Source organism: Triplophysa rosa, linkage group LG17, assembly GCF_024868665.1.
Source record: "Triplophysa rosa linkage group LG17, Trosa_1v2, whole genome shotgun sequence".
Classification (NCBI taxonomy): Eukaryota; Metazoa; Chordata; class Actinopteri; order Cypriniformes; family Nemacheilidae; genus Triplophysa; species Triplophysa rosa.
The window spans coordinates 15817337-15833769 of record NC_079906.1 but is presented as its reverse complement, the minus strand read 5'-3'; the positions used below and the strand labels follow the sequence as shown (position 1 = coordinate 15833769).

General features: G+C 39.6%; 1 protein-coding gene across 5 annotated transcripts in view; it reads left to right on the top strand.

Annotated features, from left to right (window-relative positions):
* The first annotated feature begins 647 nt into the window (after window positions 1-647).
* The window catches only part of nfic (nuclear factor I/C), a 103906-nt gene continuing 88120 nt past the window's right edge, over window positions 648-16433 (top strand). Inside the window, exon 1 of one of the 5 annotated variants that reach the window (XM_057355827.1) lies at window positions 648-1043. In XM_057355827.1, the coding sequence (XP_057211810.1) occupies window positions 1041-1043 (3 nt within the window). In that variant the 5' untranslated portion in view covers window positions 648-1040. Of the gene's footprint in view, window positions 1044-2776; window positions 3338-9861; window positions 10147-16433 lie in introns of those variants that run through there. The other 4 variants (XM_057355829.1, XM_057355825.1, XM_057355826.1 and 1 more) reach the window with 4 other exon arrangements.

Here is a 16433-nt window from a genome sequence, read left to right as displayed (position 1 = left end):
TCACTTATATGCTACTCGAGAATTTCTTTATTAAACTGAATATGTATTTACATGTTATACAACTGCAGAATGAATAGCCTATTTTATTTTCTAACTCTGTTTTATGTACTATCTCTGTAAAGGAGAACACCCACGTGTCCACAAAACAAAAATCGCATGACCACGTGTGTGTAGACACACTCACTTTGATTTATTGATATTTTATTTCGGAGACAGTGGAACACACTCAGGTTGTATACTTTAGACGCACCTGCAAATTACACGCTCATTTACAGGCAGGCAGTCATTTATTTAATAATGATATATTATTTAAATTAGACGTGCGCCAACTGAGATCTTATTATACATATCAAGTAAGTGTATACAGTATATAAACTTCTCCATTAAGTGCAGTTTTTAAAACCAATTGTCCCATTGCACGCACACACACAGACAGACACGCACGCACTCACCCCGTATTTCAACCATTCCTTCACCGCAAACACTGTAAGATGTGTGTACGGTGCTCGTCGCACGGGCCGTCCGTGTTGCCTTTCGCGGAGTAAGAAACAAACAAACAAAAAAACAGACGAGGCATTGATTCCTCTATCCACAATGACATCTATGCGTGCTGCATGTGCAATGCTGCAAAGCTATGAGACCGTCGATCCAGCACTGTAAATTAAGGATACACGAAGAAAAAATAAATAAATAAAACTGCACGGTAACCAGCACCTTTAACCAGTGCACTCCGCAGCTAACAGCCATGCCAGATCTCGAGTAAGCGGTGCATTACTGTAAATGTTCGTTTTGTCGTGCTGTACCTTGTAACGAGGATTTCAGATCGCTCGATGCTTGAAGACTTTGCGTGGGACGTTTGTATTTGGTCAGCGTCCGGGTTTATTCCTCCCATCCGGAGAGCACGGATTACTTCTTAGCGAACATGGATACGGAGTTATAAAAGCACCCCGACGAGATGACCAGGCGTTGAACTGCAATAGGCTACTACAAAACCTTCAGAGCTCTAACTTTTTGGGGGAGGTTGGCAGTTTCGCTTGGAAATGGTACGTTAATAATTTCATCATTATTTGTTGCTGCTCCAAAAGACGCGAGGAGATCACGAGTTGTGCACTCTTAAAGTCAAATGAGATCATCATCACACAGGCGCCGCGTGTTTCGTTTTTTCCCCTGCTTCCTCTCCTACCATCCAGTTACTCCTTTTTCTCGTTGGTTTTGAGCCAAACGTAAGGTTTGTGGGAAAGGCTTACAAACGCTGTCGTGTTATTTATGCTACAGAGACGCGCAAGGATCAAGACGCGCGGCGATTTGGCGTTTCTCTTCTAGTGAAAGTTATTAGGTCTTTGCCAGTTGGATAAAAGCGGTGCAAGATGTGTGTTAACCACGGCACTCCGAAGGCCAAGTTGAAGTTTAAAGCCAGCAGATGCAGATGCCCGTCTGTAGTTTACTCAGCAGAAAATGGCCGAAGCCGCAGGCTCGCCGGAATGAATTTAACATGCACACCGACAGAGGCGCTCCCTCCCCGGACTCAGTCTCAGACGGTGTACCGTCGTTACACAGCCGCACAAACCGGGAGTTCAGCAGTTTGTATAAGTGCAATAAAAACCGTGCCATGTTCGTGTGGCAGTTGGATGCTTTAAATGAGAGTATTCTTCACAAGCCAGGGACAAAATGACGAGTAGCCTATATGTACACAATTTGATTCTTTTATCTAAATATGTTTAATAAAGAGACCATTCAGCCCTTTAAGGAGACATGTAACAACAGAACATATTAGTCACTTTAACTATTTTTATCAGTTAGTTTGCATTGTGTTTTAACGGGTGTGACTAAATACAAGAATCTATTTAAAAACACACCAAGACTTGCGCTCTGCGGGGATATTTTCCGTTTATTTAATTTCAGGAAGTATACTTTCTTCTTTGTTTTGGGTTAATAACAGTCACATTTCGGGTTTGCAATGAGTTTAGGCGTTTATTGTTTTGTTGTGTCTGCCTATAGGCTATTAATGGTCTGGTATTAGGTTTTAGGAATGTAGCCTATATTTTGTATCGTTTTCTTTCGCTCAGAGGGATCATTTAATAATTGAGGGTCAAACAATGTCACACGTTTGCAAAAGTAAAGAATCACGGTAGGCTATATGGCGTTTACTTGTTTTTTTATTCTTAGCAAACAACGCGTAGCCTATATTAAAGTTGAAATAACAGGTGTTGTTTATTATAACCTGCGCGCCAGGTCAATTGAAATCAATTGAAGACGTGTGAGCACTGCAGCACGGTGGAATTACATTTCTTAACAAAAAACTCTCTAGTAAAATGTCCTGTCAATAAATCCTTGAAGATACCAATACCTTTTTGCATTCTATTGGTAAGATGGATGATTTTCAATATATATTTATAACCAGACACGTCGGGTGACTGACTGCCAAGTCATCCCATCATATTTCACTTTCACGGAAATTGCTTGTTCGCGTAAAGTTATAGAGGTTGATCTCGCAATACCAGTCAGAACGCACAGCCCATTTCATATCGATGAACCGTTTATCGCTGCCTATGACATTTTACGCGGGCTGAGTGTTTATCCACTCAAATCGCCATACGATAAGCCTCGAACACTTTGCCATGAATGGATTCATGCATGTGCGCTCTCTGTGACGCAATGTCCGCGCCAGCTCGGTTCTAATTCGTACTTTGTAGCAGTGCGTGTTGCAGTAAAATTGTTTGGGATACGCGCGCGGGCACAACATTACTGCGCTCAGAAGGGGATCAGCGTGAGAGGAAAGAGCGGCTGTGCGCGCGCCCCGGTGAAGCTGGAGAAAGTCATTTCGAGCTTTGTTTCAACCCGGTGGCACCATATGAGCTCCAGAAAGCGAGGCAAATGACTTATTTGTTAATTTCGTGTAGTCGACGGATGTCCCTTGACGGGGGAAAGCAGAGTTAGCCTGCCCTGCTCCTTCAAGTGCTTTCTTTCTTTGGGATGGGCTATTTTCATAACGTCATTTCATTCCTCCCTCTTTTTCATTTTCTCTTTCTTTGATTCTTTCTCCCACCATTTCCTAAATGGAACAGATTGCACCACACCACGCGCTTTCTTGCCTGCAAAGTTTGGTTTCAGACTTGTACACAGTTTGCGCTCTCTGTTTTTCTGGGCTTCCCTTGGTTTTTGGACGACAGACAGTTTAACGGACTTGAAGCGGCGGCAGCGGTGGAAGTGTTAATCATAATGAGGCTCACCATGATTAACTGTGAAAAATGATCCACTAGCGTGTCAGTGTTTTGCCACGTTTCGAGTCACGCGCTCCATTTCCAACATGATGTATTCTCCTCTCTGTCTAACTCAGGTAAAGATTTTTTTCTGTGTCTTTCTGTTCATAACTGAGGGAATTGCTTGTGGTCGCAAAACTAGATTTGAGTTCATAAAAGGGCGGGCTGAGCGCTGGCTCATTCCACAATGAAAGCGAACCCGTATATCTCTTTGCATATCCATTCATGTAACACCATGCTGTTTACCCATGCTGAGTATATTTGACTGTAATTTTCCTATTGTCGTGTTATTGTAAACACAATGTCGAAAAATCAACGTAAATAGGACATAATTTGTTGTATTCCGTTTTATTTAGGCTACTTTGATTAAGTTTGTCCAACAGAAATGTAAAGGCATGATCATATTTTAGATCTTAGATAAGAAAGTTAAAGCAATTATCACACTGTCAATTTTTACTATTATTTAATTTAACTATTTATATTTCTTTGATTTGGGTTATAGTAAATGTGTAATATTTTGGCCACTATCTAAATGGGATTAAAATGTGTAAAGTTAGCATATCTAGCCTACATTTCAACGGCCGCTGCTTGTGGTGGAAGCAAACACACGGGTTATATCAGTTCTTGCATCCTGCCACGACAGACAGTGTATTAGTAGGCTAATGTTTATTTCGCCAAGACTGTTAAAGTTGTCATTTTGACATTTTAACCAAAAAGAAAAAAATCCCCAAATATATAAAATCTATGTATAGGCTAGTTATTCACAGAGATATTTAGGATATTATTATAACATTCACAAAGCAGTTTTTTTGTCCGACAGTTTTACCTCTTCCTGTGTTTTCAAAATGAAAATGCTATTGAGCAATAATTGCAGAGACTGTTTATATTTGACCAACAAAGAGACCGTCATTTAAAGAGAGAAACAACTTTTTGCATTCTAGAAAGAATAAAGCTGCCTTTTTTACGTGTCCATCATAATTTACTTAGAGCCTGAACAAAGTTGCTGCTTATTAATAAAACAATTAGGAAACATCTTAACATTTTATGGCCAGCGATTGTGTTTGAGCTTAAATATGGTATTTTTAAATCTCTCAGCATTCTGAATTGAGGCAGGAAAAAGGTTTATTCAGGGGTTTCTGAAGGTCAATTTAATGTGTCATATTTTGCTTTATGTGTAGCCTATCAATATGAGTCACTAATTTAGATGGCTGGCTGGTGGCCACTGCTTTGACTGTACCTTTGGTTTCAGAAAAAGTGAGTACTTTTGCTTTGTTCAAGAGTTTGTTCAAAATTTTAGATCCCTCATGTCACTGTAAAACTTTGCTGTATTTTCTCAGCAGGTTTGCCAGTGACTTACTGTAGATTTAATGTACAATTAAATAATTAAGCATAAACGTACCTAGTTTATATATTTTTCTTTCATAAAACAAGACTAAATATCTTGGGTCTCTTTTCTTGTTATGTAAATGTATCGTGATTTATGAAGTTTTAAATATTTTTACAGAAAACAAGAGAAAAATGCTTAGGAAGAATGTAATTTTTTGCAGTGTTGCTGTGCTAATGCCAGTCTCTTCTTGCTCATTTTGAATCTCAAAAGTCAAAGTGTTTTAATTTTAATTGAAGTAAATGAAAACAGTACTAATTGGAAAGTATATTAAGTAGTAATTAAATCTACAGTAAGTCACTGGCAAACCTGCTGCAAAAACTACAGCAAAGTTTTGCTATGCATTCCACTGCCCAACTACTGCTCTCCTTTTCTCATGTAAACGTAAGAATTTATATTACTGACTAAAATGATAAAAAAAACATATAATATTAGACATTACATTGCAGGTTGGGGAAAAATAGAATTATAAAAGGTTTTATTTTAGATCTTGGTATGAGAGCTGTTCCATATGCTTAATTTTAAAATACCAACTGGCAGACCTAATAACGGTTTATTATACCTGTCAATTTCACACTGAAAATATGTAGATGGTAGGTTTATTTTAGAGGTCAAAATTTATTGTTGATAGTTTAATGAGTAGCAAATGGTTGCAATTTGGTTATTTGTCCATATCAAACGCTGTCTAAACAAATGCTTGTGAAACCATTGGGATTTAAGGTATTAAGTCCCACAAATATGTATTGTACTTTTCTGCACTTAGTGAATGTGTTCAAACAGGTAACAGTAAAATACACGCCTCACCCTGCAGCGCCTGAATTTATTATTAAATAAATTGAATGAGGCTATGTTTCAGTGCTCTCTGATGTTTTTTTGGGTGCTTCGTGACAGATGCGTACTTCAGCATTGGATTAGCAAACTCTGTCCAAACATGAAGAAACACATCAAGATTAACCAGAGTCCACCAACCAAATGCTATTTTAGCGTTTTAGTTCTTTTTGGTAAACTATAATGCATTAAACTCCACAGCAAAAAAATACTCTACACTCAGAGCAGATATCAACAGGTTGCTGTAAATTGTTGAATGGAAGACAATCTCTGTTCCATTAGATACTGTGCAGATTGTATCAAGGTTTAGGGTTTTTCATAGCACTCAGTGTGTCCACTGGCTGTTTGGGATTGGTGATAGTTTAATCTAATGTTGCAGACCGCAGCGCTTGTGAGAGAGCACGCGGTGTGCAGAGAAGTTCTGGCTGTAGTCTGCGTGAGTGTGTCGGGCCAAAAGAGAGAGAGCGAGAGGGACAGACGAAGCGTGTGCCAGACTCCACCGCAGCCCCGCTGACAGCCAGAGGGGCCTTTCGCTCCACAAACACGCTTCATACTATAATATCTAGATTTCAAGTTAGTTCCTTATGGTTTCATTGTAATGAATCTGTCCTTAGTGTGAAAACTGGCTCTTGAAAGTTTGGTCGTGGTAAAGAACTTTGACTCTTAATTTGTTTAGCTAGATAGGAAAGCAAGGATATGTTGTTGTTGACTGGCTTCTTTGCTGTGGAACATCCAACAAGTTTTTTTATAAAGATTTGCTAAGATTTTTAATTAATTTTAATTAATTTGTTTTTAAACGGTACACTGTGTTTATTAGCTGTGACTGATCAAATGAAATTTAATTCATTTCAAACAGAACATATGCATATATTTTTGTCAATATTATACTATATTTAAGACTTTATTTAAGTTGTATAGTCAATAATTATTTATTGGAAAATATAGTAAATATTTGCATTGTCATTGTGACACTTTCAAAGCTGGTCACATAAGTGCACAATATTGAAAATACAGAATATTGAAAATTTAGTAATCATTAAATATAGAAGGGACATCGAAGATCTAATATAGTAAAAAGGTCATGCCCAGTTTTCTCTATTAATTCAGTTACTCGGCGCTCAGATTTATTTGGTTTGGCTGTATGCGGCATGAAGCGTATTTGCCCACAGTGTAGAGTAATATCAGTGGGAGATCTGAGAGGCTCTATTCCCCTGAGCTGGCAACATGCTGTCCTGCCCCCATTCCTCATCGATTCATTCTGTTAGAGCCGCAATTAGTCCCCCTCGGGAGGTCCGATCCGAGCGGCGAGCCATTCAGAGACTCTCGGTCGCACCGACCCATGAAGTATATAGCATGTGAAATCGGGATGCTTATGAGACTTACTCTACGTTGACGTTTTACAAGTGCGTTTTTATTTTCATAGGTCTGTGCAAAACGTTTGTCTCCAGAACTGAGGCTCTTTTCTTTCCAAATTCTTTATGATTTAAAAAACCTACTCTAAATACATGCATGCATGGTCTGTTGTTTATTTTCAGCATAAAAGTTTTGCTCATCTCGGTTATGTGCGCATGGGAAAGCAGTCTAACTAGGCCTTGATGTAATGAGCACTGAAATGTTCTCCACCCCTCTCCATGGTTGGGCACTTTGTGTTTGAAGTGCCGCTACTGGGCACTCAAACGGTCCAGAACACCCCCGCAGTGTGTTTTACTGGTCCTCTCTTGGTCCGTGTATGCGTGCCTGCCTGCCTGCCTCAGGGGTTTTTTTTCAGGAGGGAGTGTTTGCTCTTGCGTTCGGCTCAGTTGCCCCAGTTTCGACTGACAGCCCTGAGTGGCACAGTCACGGTCTTGTCCCAGTGCGGCAGCTCCCTGTGTGCCCGTTAACAGATTAATTAAGCTGTTTTGATCACCCCCTTTGCCTGGTTTTCCATCCGGCTGTCATTTATCACAACTTTTTTAGATATTCGTCGGCTTGTTCGTGCCAGGGAGCGTTTCGGATAAAAGGGTCAGAAATTTTAAGTGGAGCATTAGCTTTCATGTGTAGATCCCAGTGGCTGATACTCATTAGAGGACATCGAGAGGAGATTTTTGGAGAGGGGATGGGGAGGAGAGTCGGGCACAAAGAGTAGCCTCAGTTATAAAGGCCCGAGCTCTTGGCATGAGGAGAGGACTTGATGTGGCCAGGACTGGAGATGTCTGTGGAAGGTTGGCTGCATTTCATATCACACCCAGGTTCCTCTGCGGGGAGAATGGTGAGCAACCCTAAATATTTACTTTATAAAGATGTGTTTAGATTCCACCTGAGCCTGTAGCCTCTCGCTCTCCTCCATGCCAATATAGTATATAGGAGAGGAAGCGTTTGTTTTTGTTTTCTAGGAGAGACGTGCTCAGCCTCTGGAGTCACATTTTTTAAATGAACCTCGAAGAATTCGACCTTAGGAATAACTTAATCAACTGTACAAAGACAAAATATGTTTGACTCCAAAACTGTGAGCACCTCTGCGTACCGATACATCTGCAAATCTTGGAATATGGTGAATAATTTATAGCTCGAATTGGTCAGAATGCTGTTACCTGACAGAAAGTCGTTTTTTACCTTTGGAGATGTTAAAGTCTATTTTTTATATTCTCGATATTCTGGCTCTGATTTGCTGCTCTTTGTCTGTAGCAGGGAGAGAGTTTTCGACTTCTGCCTTGGGCTTTGGAGTCACAGTAGTAGGTCATTTTTAGAAGAACCTCCGCTCTTGGCAGTGTCGGCTCTGCTGGGAAGGCTTTAAGAAATGTTTCCAACTGGAAGGCGATCAAGAAGAGCAGTGCTGGCGTGGCAGGGTGAAGCGGGTTGTTTATTTAAAACATCTCTAAATCTACCTCTTCTCCACTACTGTGGCTCTGCTTTTCCAGAAAATGTGACTGCTTCAACCTGCACTATATTTGAGTTTGAACAGATGCAGGGGGGGGGGGGTTGGCACTGGTATCTGATTTACACCCTCCGCTGCTCTCCAAAGCCCCGATGCTGAAACGCCGCACAATATGAATCGTTTGTTTGTGACGAGGCAGACAAATAAATCGTGAATGCATGAGCTTTTTTTGATTGCATCTCACTTATGCAAAATTGCTGTTGAGAGCTCTTTGCCTTTGTTTCAGGTGCACTTCATGTGATATAACGGCATCTGTTATTATAGAGCAGATAAATATTTTTAATTCTCTGGTGCAGATATACATGCAGACGTATATTTATATTTATGCATACACTTTTCTCCAAAGCTACTAAGAGCATTCTAGGTATACATTTGTATTGTTCCCCGGATTGAACCCACGACTTTGGTGTTGCAGTTTTCAGATGAGCTACAAAAATGCTGAATATACATATCCTGACAAATTTTAAAATGGCTGGGGGTGGATTTATTGAACACTATGCGCAAAGAACCCATAAAAGTCAGGTTATGGAATGTTTTCTTTCGGTTTTCAAAGGTAGCCCATTTGTGTTTTGTCTTTTGGAAGCGAGAGTAAATATTACGGATATCTCGCACACAATGCTTCTTTGATCATTTGCTAATGTTCCAGGGTTGCAACCGGATGATGAATGGAAGCATAAAGACCCATGTCACTGGTTGCATTCCTTATAAGCCATAATCCATCAAAAGATTCTCCACTGTTGCAAATGGTTTTATAGGGTCGTTGAGCAAACTTTCACCCTCTTCCACTCTGTAAATGTGTGTGTGTGTGTGTGCGTGTGTGTGTGTGTGTGTGTGTGTGTGTGTCTGGACGAGTGTGCCACCGAGCTTGTGGTGTAATGGAGACTCCAATACTGCAAGATAAGCGACTTGTTTTTTTGCCTCTGCTGTTGTGCATTTGAAGGCAAAGGCCTGGATCTCTGTGTCCTAGAGTGCAGCGAACCTTTTAGCTGAAGTTCATATTGTCTTTTCAAAGTTAAATTTGTATTTCTTTAAGGTTACTCTTTCATAGCTCAGGAGATGTCATTAAAGAATTAACTACTATTATAATCATGAAAAGGCAGAAACAAATGAGACCATTGTTCATTTAAGGTAACAAAAAGTTGGTATCTTTGCAAATCTGAGATCTCCTTCGGAAAAGAAGTGAAAACATTATAACATCTTAGCCTGGTGTCAGCTGCTGCAGTGTTTCGAAAGTGAGCCGTTGGTTGCAATTCGCCGCTAAAGTTCGTACACTGGACATTTAAGATTGTGATATTACAAAATAAGACTTCATTTGTGATGTTTCAATGTTTACTGTACACAGACAGACAAATACAGTAGTATCTCTACTTTTCCCAGCTTCCAAAGATCAATAAAATTAGAATGACTTCACTGTGATTTAAAGGAGTGATGTGTTACAGTTTGAGCATATATCTGTTTTTAATTAAGAGTGTGTGTGTGTGCGCGTGTTTGAGTGGGTTAAGGGGGAGGTATAGATGGCATAATCTGTTGTTATTTTACAGGGAGTTTATGGATCCTCCATGATGGACTTTCAAGTTCTCAGCCAAGACAATAATGAGATGTGCACATAAGGCTGAGGGTATGTGCTATTGACAACTTTGACTATAGGCAGCTTTGATTCAGGTGCCTGCCCACCCGGAGCAGGTTAAGACACCTTCTGAAGAAAAGGGGCAATCCAGATCCTGCTTCATACAGAAAGACATGCAAACAGAATTCTTAAGGTATGCCGCGGGGGTTCTGACGCATTGTTCATTGTTTCAGTGACATGCAAATGAATAAGTACCTCTGGCGATGCATTTAATTTAGTATTGCAGGAACTTGAAATAGGCTGAAACTTCTGGCATGCTTGATTTCCCAATTTACACTTTCTTGTTAAAGGGACAGTTCACCCACAAATGAAAATTCTGTCTTCATTTACTCACCCTCAAGTTGTTCCAAATCAATAAATGTATTTGTTCTGATGAACACAGACAGAGATTTTTGAAAGAATGCTTGTAACCAAACAGTTCTTGGCCACCATTGACTACCATAGTAGGAAAAATTACAATAATCATACCTGCAAACTGGTTGCTTTTTGGCGAAATTCGCCGTTTTGAACTGTAGTGAACCCAAAGCTCCTAATACTCTTTAGTTCTGATGTCCAAGACAATATTTCTCATTAGCCACGTTTACATGCAACCAAATAATTCACTTGCAATCGAATTGATGGCTCAATCGGACTGAAAAGCCTTCATGTAAACACATTTTTTAATCGTATTGCAATGTTTAGGGGACATGTAACCAACACTTTCGTAATCTGCAATCAGATTGAATGATTTCGGATTGACGAAAATGGGCGCATGTAAACATAGCCATTGTGTTGTACTTAAGATTGAGATCGCAACTGAATTGATTGGAATTTAATTCATGGAAATTCGAGAATGTAGATTCAATAAACTAGTCCTGATTCTTACGAGAAGGTAAAAGCCTTTTTAGATGGGTTGGACCTGCATGTGGTGAATTAGGCTACATGGCTGTTATTATACTGGAAAAATTATGAATAGGACCTTTTGGCATTAGCTGTCTCTCATTCCCAGGCACGCAGCCCAAATATGAGTGAAATTATTTTTGCTTCTCCAACAAAGAAATATTAAAGTCAAATCAGAGGTAAATCATTTCCCGCTTTTGCACTTTGGGACGTAGTGACAGCAATCTGTTATTTTGATAAATGGCAGGAGCTGCTTAAAAACACACCAGAGCAGCACTTGATCACATTTTGTGGGATGCGTTCCAGAGAAGAATGTGGCTGCATGGGGTCATAGATTTAGGACACAGGAGAAACAACCTATTTGTGATGTGCAAGAGGATTGGAGAGCTGAGGTTAGAGGTTCGGTTCTGACGAAAGATTAGGGCTGGTGAAATACCAAACATTTTTAATTAATCTTGATTTTTATATACACTTTTACTACTTCTTATCTAAAACTTACTGCTAACAAATCATTCTATTGACTCGCACTATTAATAAAATTGTTAATATATGCTCGCTATATCAGCCCTACCTAGTCTCTGTGAGTACAGCTGTGTTAATTGCCAAACTTTTTTTTTCAGTCAAACCTGATAATAGCCTTTCAAATGCCCTCTAGTTCTCACTTTCTTATTAGCAAGATTATTTTTTGTTAATGGCACTGCCTCCATGAGTGAGTGAGCGAGAGAGGGAGAGAATATAGTACATCCATTCATGTCCATTCACGCTTTGCCTCATGGCAGATGTTGAAGTCCATCCTGACGTTTCTTGACCCCGTTCGAGGTGACTGCTCACGTGCGCTTCGTCCTTCTCTACATATAATTCAGATTTAAAGGTGTCAAAGCTTTAAGGGGAGACAGCCTATATGCTTTAGATGTGTGTGTTTAAACACCACAGGCCTAGACAGATATCTCTATGAATTATGATTGAAGCCAAACAAAGCAGAGCTGGGAAAGCAAGAGGACATGTCAACACTTGGTTATGACCTAATATGACTTCGCCTTGCAACATGGCAGAAACGGGGTAGCTTTTTTGAAGCAGCTCTTCCTTAGATACACATGTCATTTCAATATGTATAATGATGTTTATTTTTTCTTTTATTAGTAATGTGTTTTTTTTTGGGGGGGGGGTTATGTGCAGGGCTTTGTGGTTTGCTACAGCTGAATTTCTAAAAGAGTTGTGCGCATCTCAACAGTTGTTGGAATGTTTCTGCAAGCTGTTGCTGTGAAATATTGGAGGATTCTAGGATGACAGGGGTTTGGGCAAGAATTATATTAAAGTCAAATCAGAGGTAAATTATTTCCCACTTTTGCACTTTGAGACGTAGTAAAAAGGCAGGAACTGCTTCAAAACACACCAGAGCAGCACTTGATCACATTATGAGGGATGCGTTCCAGAGAAGAATGTGGCTGCATGGGGTCATAGATTAAGGACATAGGAGAAGCAGACTATTTGTGATGTGCAAGAGGATTGGAGAGTTGAGGTTAGAGGTTCGGTTCTGATGAAAGATTAGGGCTGGTGAAATACCCGAAAATTGTAATTAATCTTGATTTTTATATACACTTTTACTACTTCTTATCTAAAACTTACTGCTAACAAATCTTTCTAATGACTCACTATTATAAAATTGTCTTTATAAAACGGTCAGTTCTGGTCCTTGATTCTGATTGGCTGAGCCGAGTTCTAAGCCGTTATAAAAATCTGCTTCGCGTTGTGCCACAACGCCCTTAGCTGTTATAAAATGCACTGTAACCCACTGCTTCTTGGGGCTTATTGCTTTAATATATGCTCGCTATATCAGCCCCACCTAGTCTCTGTGAATAGGCGGTTTGGGCAAGAAATGCTGAATGAAAAGCTATTTTTTTATTTAGTCACAAAACTGTACTTTCGGTTAATTAAAGCTGCAATCTGTAACTTTTGCATCTCTATCACCATCACTGTTTGAAACGTTAAATTGCAGGTTACTTTACCTATCTTTATCTTTGCATGACGTGAAATTTTGTGAAATGACGTCAAACTTTTCCCCATGAAACTGTATCTGACAGCTCAAATTATGCAGTAAATGATTATTATAAGCTTAGTGTTCTATGGTAGTGCTGTCACCCTTTAAAAGGGTCCTTATATGTATTTAGGTACAGATATGTATATATTTGGTACCAATATGTACCTTTCAGGTACTAATACGCACTGTTCAGGTGCAAAGGAGTACTTTTTGAAGGGGTACTGCCCCCTTTGGTAACTAACTTGATACATTTTTAAGTAAAAAAAACCATGTTTAATCTCTTTAAATTGTTGGACAATCCTCCTGTGTTTACATACCAGGACGTTTGGGTGGAACATATTGACAGGTTTGTCCCATTTCCAATGGTCTATAGTTACATATAGCCATGAACCATCATTTGGTACTTGCTGTTTGTTTGCAAGCAGTATTAGTGGGAGGGACATTCTCATATCTGTAACTGATTGTATTTGATTGGATAAAAATCTGCAGCGCAAGATGAGTCATCAATGTATGTGCTAAAAGTGAATTTTGTCTGTGTTTAGAACTACACCCACCATGTAGATTTTCTTAAATCTAACAAACATGGCGTAAAAGCCACACATCTATTTTTAAAACATCTTGCGTTTATAAACATTCCCCCAACATTCTTCCAACAACACCTGCGATTCGTTCTTTTCAGGTAACGGTATTACAAGGGTTTTTGGTAACATATTGCCATCGACACACATCACCAGTGAAATAAGATACTGTTATTTGTAGGCAAGCAGTCACCTATCCCCGGTCTGATTGTGAGAATGACATTTTGTTGAGCTTTCAGAGAGCACCGTTCTACACTCCTCAAGTCTCAGAGGAACACAAGAGATTTTTAGTGCAGGCTTTGTTCTTGAGCTCTGTACGGGGCCCTGTCGTGGCACGACTCGGATTATGGAGATTAGCAGGCTATCTGGTTATGTAATTGAATGTAACAGTGAGGAGAGCGAGGGAGAGAAAGCAAGTGCAAGAGAGAGCGACATAGACAGACAATGGGGAAGAAAGTGAGAGAGAGAAAGATACAGAGAGGGCTTTCCCTTTGTCCCACCTTTGTTTGATGGGCGGTGTAAGGTCAGAGAGGGGTCACACAGGTTTTGGCTTCCTTTCGCTCGATGTGGTTGAAAGGAAACACTGACTTAATGCAAGAGTTCATGCACTCTCATAGGCGGGTCGAAGCGTTTCTGCGTGTCTCAGAAATCGTTCTCGTTTCCCTCCTAAGATCAAACCGCCAAGTTTGATTATCAGCATTATTGTGGATGAAGTTCACCTGTTCACATGCATCTGCAAAAGTCAAAGTTAAAAGGAAATATAGATTTGGTCTTGTATACGGCACGTAGTGCTGGGCGGTATGACCAAAAATTAATATAACGGTGTTTTCCAGATTTATACCGGTTTCCCGGTACATGGCGGTATTTTTTTTTACCACATTTTCTACTGATTGAGAGAGGAAATAGTGCTGTTGATTGACTTAAAATGCCCTTTCATACCGTTATGGTGACAGTGATAGTATCCCCTATAATAACTGCAAAGTTTAGACTCCTTTAACAACTGAATAGCATGCGAAGGTAACTTGCATGCATAATATTTAAGCAAATAAATAGAGAACTGGGCTCGAAATTAACTTTTTTCCTTGGAAGCACTGGTGCTCCCATCTTCAAGAGTTAGGAGCATCCACCCAAAAATTAATAGTTGAATAGTTGAAAACAAAATAGTAACAATTTACCATTAAAAGATGCATGTGATGTCTGTTGTGTTTTACATAGTCACAATGGCTTCATGATTTCCTGAAATCATATTTTTAAATCATAAAACAAAGGCTTAAATTAGATATGTGAGAGGAAAGCGATCGCATCACGCTGTCAATCCTCCTTACTGACCCTTATTTCTCATCAAAGCATATAGAGAAACAGTTCAAACTAAAAACATATGGGGGGAACACGAGCATTTTTTGAAAATGTTTGTTCGTGATTATATTTAATATAACGTAATGCGAACTTGCAATACGCCCTGGGCAATACGCCCAATACGCCTCACATGACGTCACGCATCTTCCGTTCTGCCGCGAAGCAGTGTATCGTTACTTCCGCTAGCACTCCAGTTCATAAGGTGGCGGTAATGCACCTATAAGCTGGTTTGCCAACCGCTAGTAAAACTCAAGAAGAAGTTACTTCCGCTATAGCGCCTCAGAGTTCCAAGTCCCTTGCACATCGGCCACAAATACGGCTAGATGATGTACAACGTCTTGCAGACAAATTTTCGCTAACGACAAGATCAAAGCTAGAGAAAGGATACAAATTCTTCGTTGAACAGTACCTGTTTGATTAGGAAGGGTAAGTGTTTTGTTTTCTTTTTGAGATAGCGACGGTGCTAGGATAAGTACTTGAATACGTGTTCTGTCAGTTTTTTTCCCACTGTTGTTAAATTCCAGCGCAACGGCAAAACAGAAGTTCTTCTTCTTGTTTGTTGCAAGACGGATGTTATGTTACACTGCTTTGCGAAAAGGCGGAAGTTAAGTGACGTCATTGTGAAAAGGGCCTATTGCTACACTTGTACTGCTGTTCAGCCGCGAGGTGAGCTCTCCCATTGCGACGGGAAAGAAATATGTAACGTCACCGCTCATGCGCGAGAAGCACGCAGACATCCAAACGCCTCCCTTTAGCGCATGTTTATATTAGGGATGGGGAGTCGACTCTAAAAGACAGGAATCGACTCGTCGACTCCGTAATTTTGAATGTTGTCATTGACTCAAATCGGTTACATTGTCTTTGTGATTGGCGCAAAGCAACGAATAACATTTGAAAACCAATCAGATAAAAGTCATACCTCCACTCTCTCTGATTGTACACGTTTACAGCCGATCCAAAACACTGCGTTAATTAGAGCATGAGCGACGCCTACTTGTTCGCTGACAAAAGTACACGCAATATTTCAATCCGATCTCATTAAATTCTAAAAAATTCTTATTAAAACTGTCCTATATTTCGTCTGTCCCTCTTCAAGCTTTTATTTCTCTAAACAACTGTTAAGACTTTGTAAGTTGCTTTAAATGAAAGCGTGGCACTATGCTTAAATGTGAGTCTGTGCGCATAACTGGACACAAATCAAAATCAAGTTTGTGGAAACAAATTATAAAGCGTTTCATCCAGCTTAAAAACTTAATATATGATTTGTGACTTCCTGACTGTTGCTGATTTTTTAAGTTATTTTTGCTGGGTTATTATTATAGCATATTTGTTTTTGTTTTAAAATTACATGTTGATATTTTGAGTTATTTTGCAATGAGTTACATTAAGAAAAGAACACAAGGTAGGCTCAATGTCTTTTTTAAGTGTTGAACTTAGCACAGGGTGTATATAAACTCTTAAACGAAAATAAATAAATAAATGTTTTAGGCTTGTTTAGCGCACATGTACGGAGCCTCAATTCAAAATAATGAAACGCGGTGTCTTTACGTACAAAACATATTCATTTGT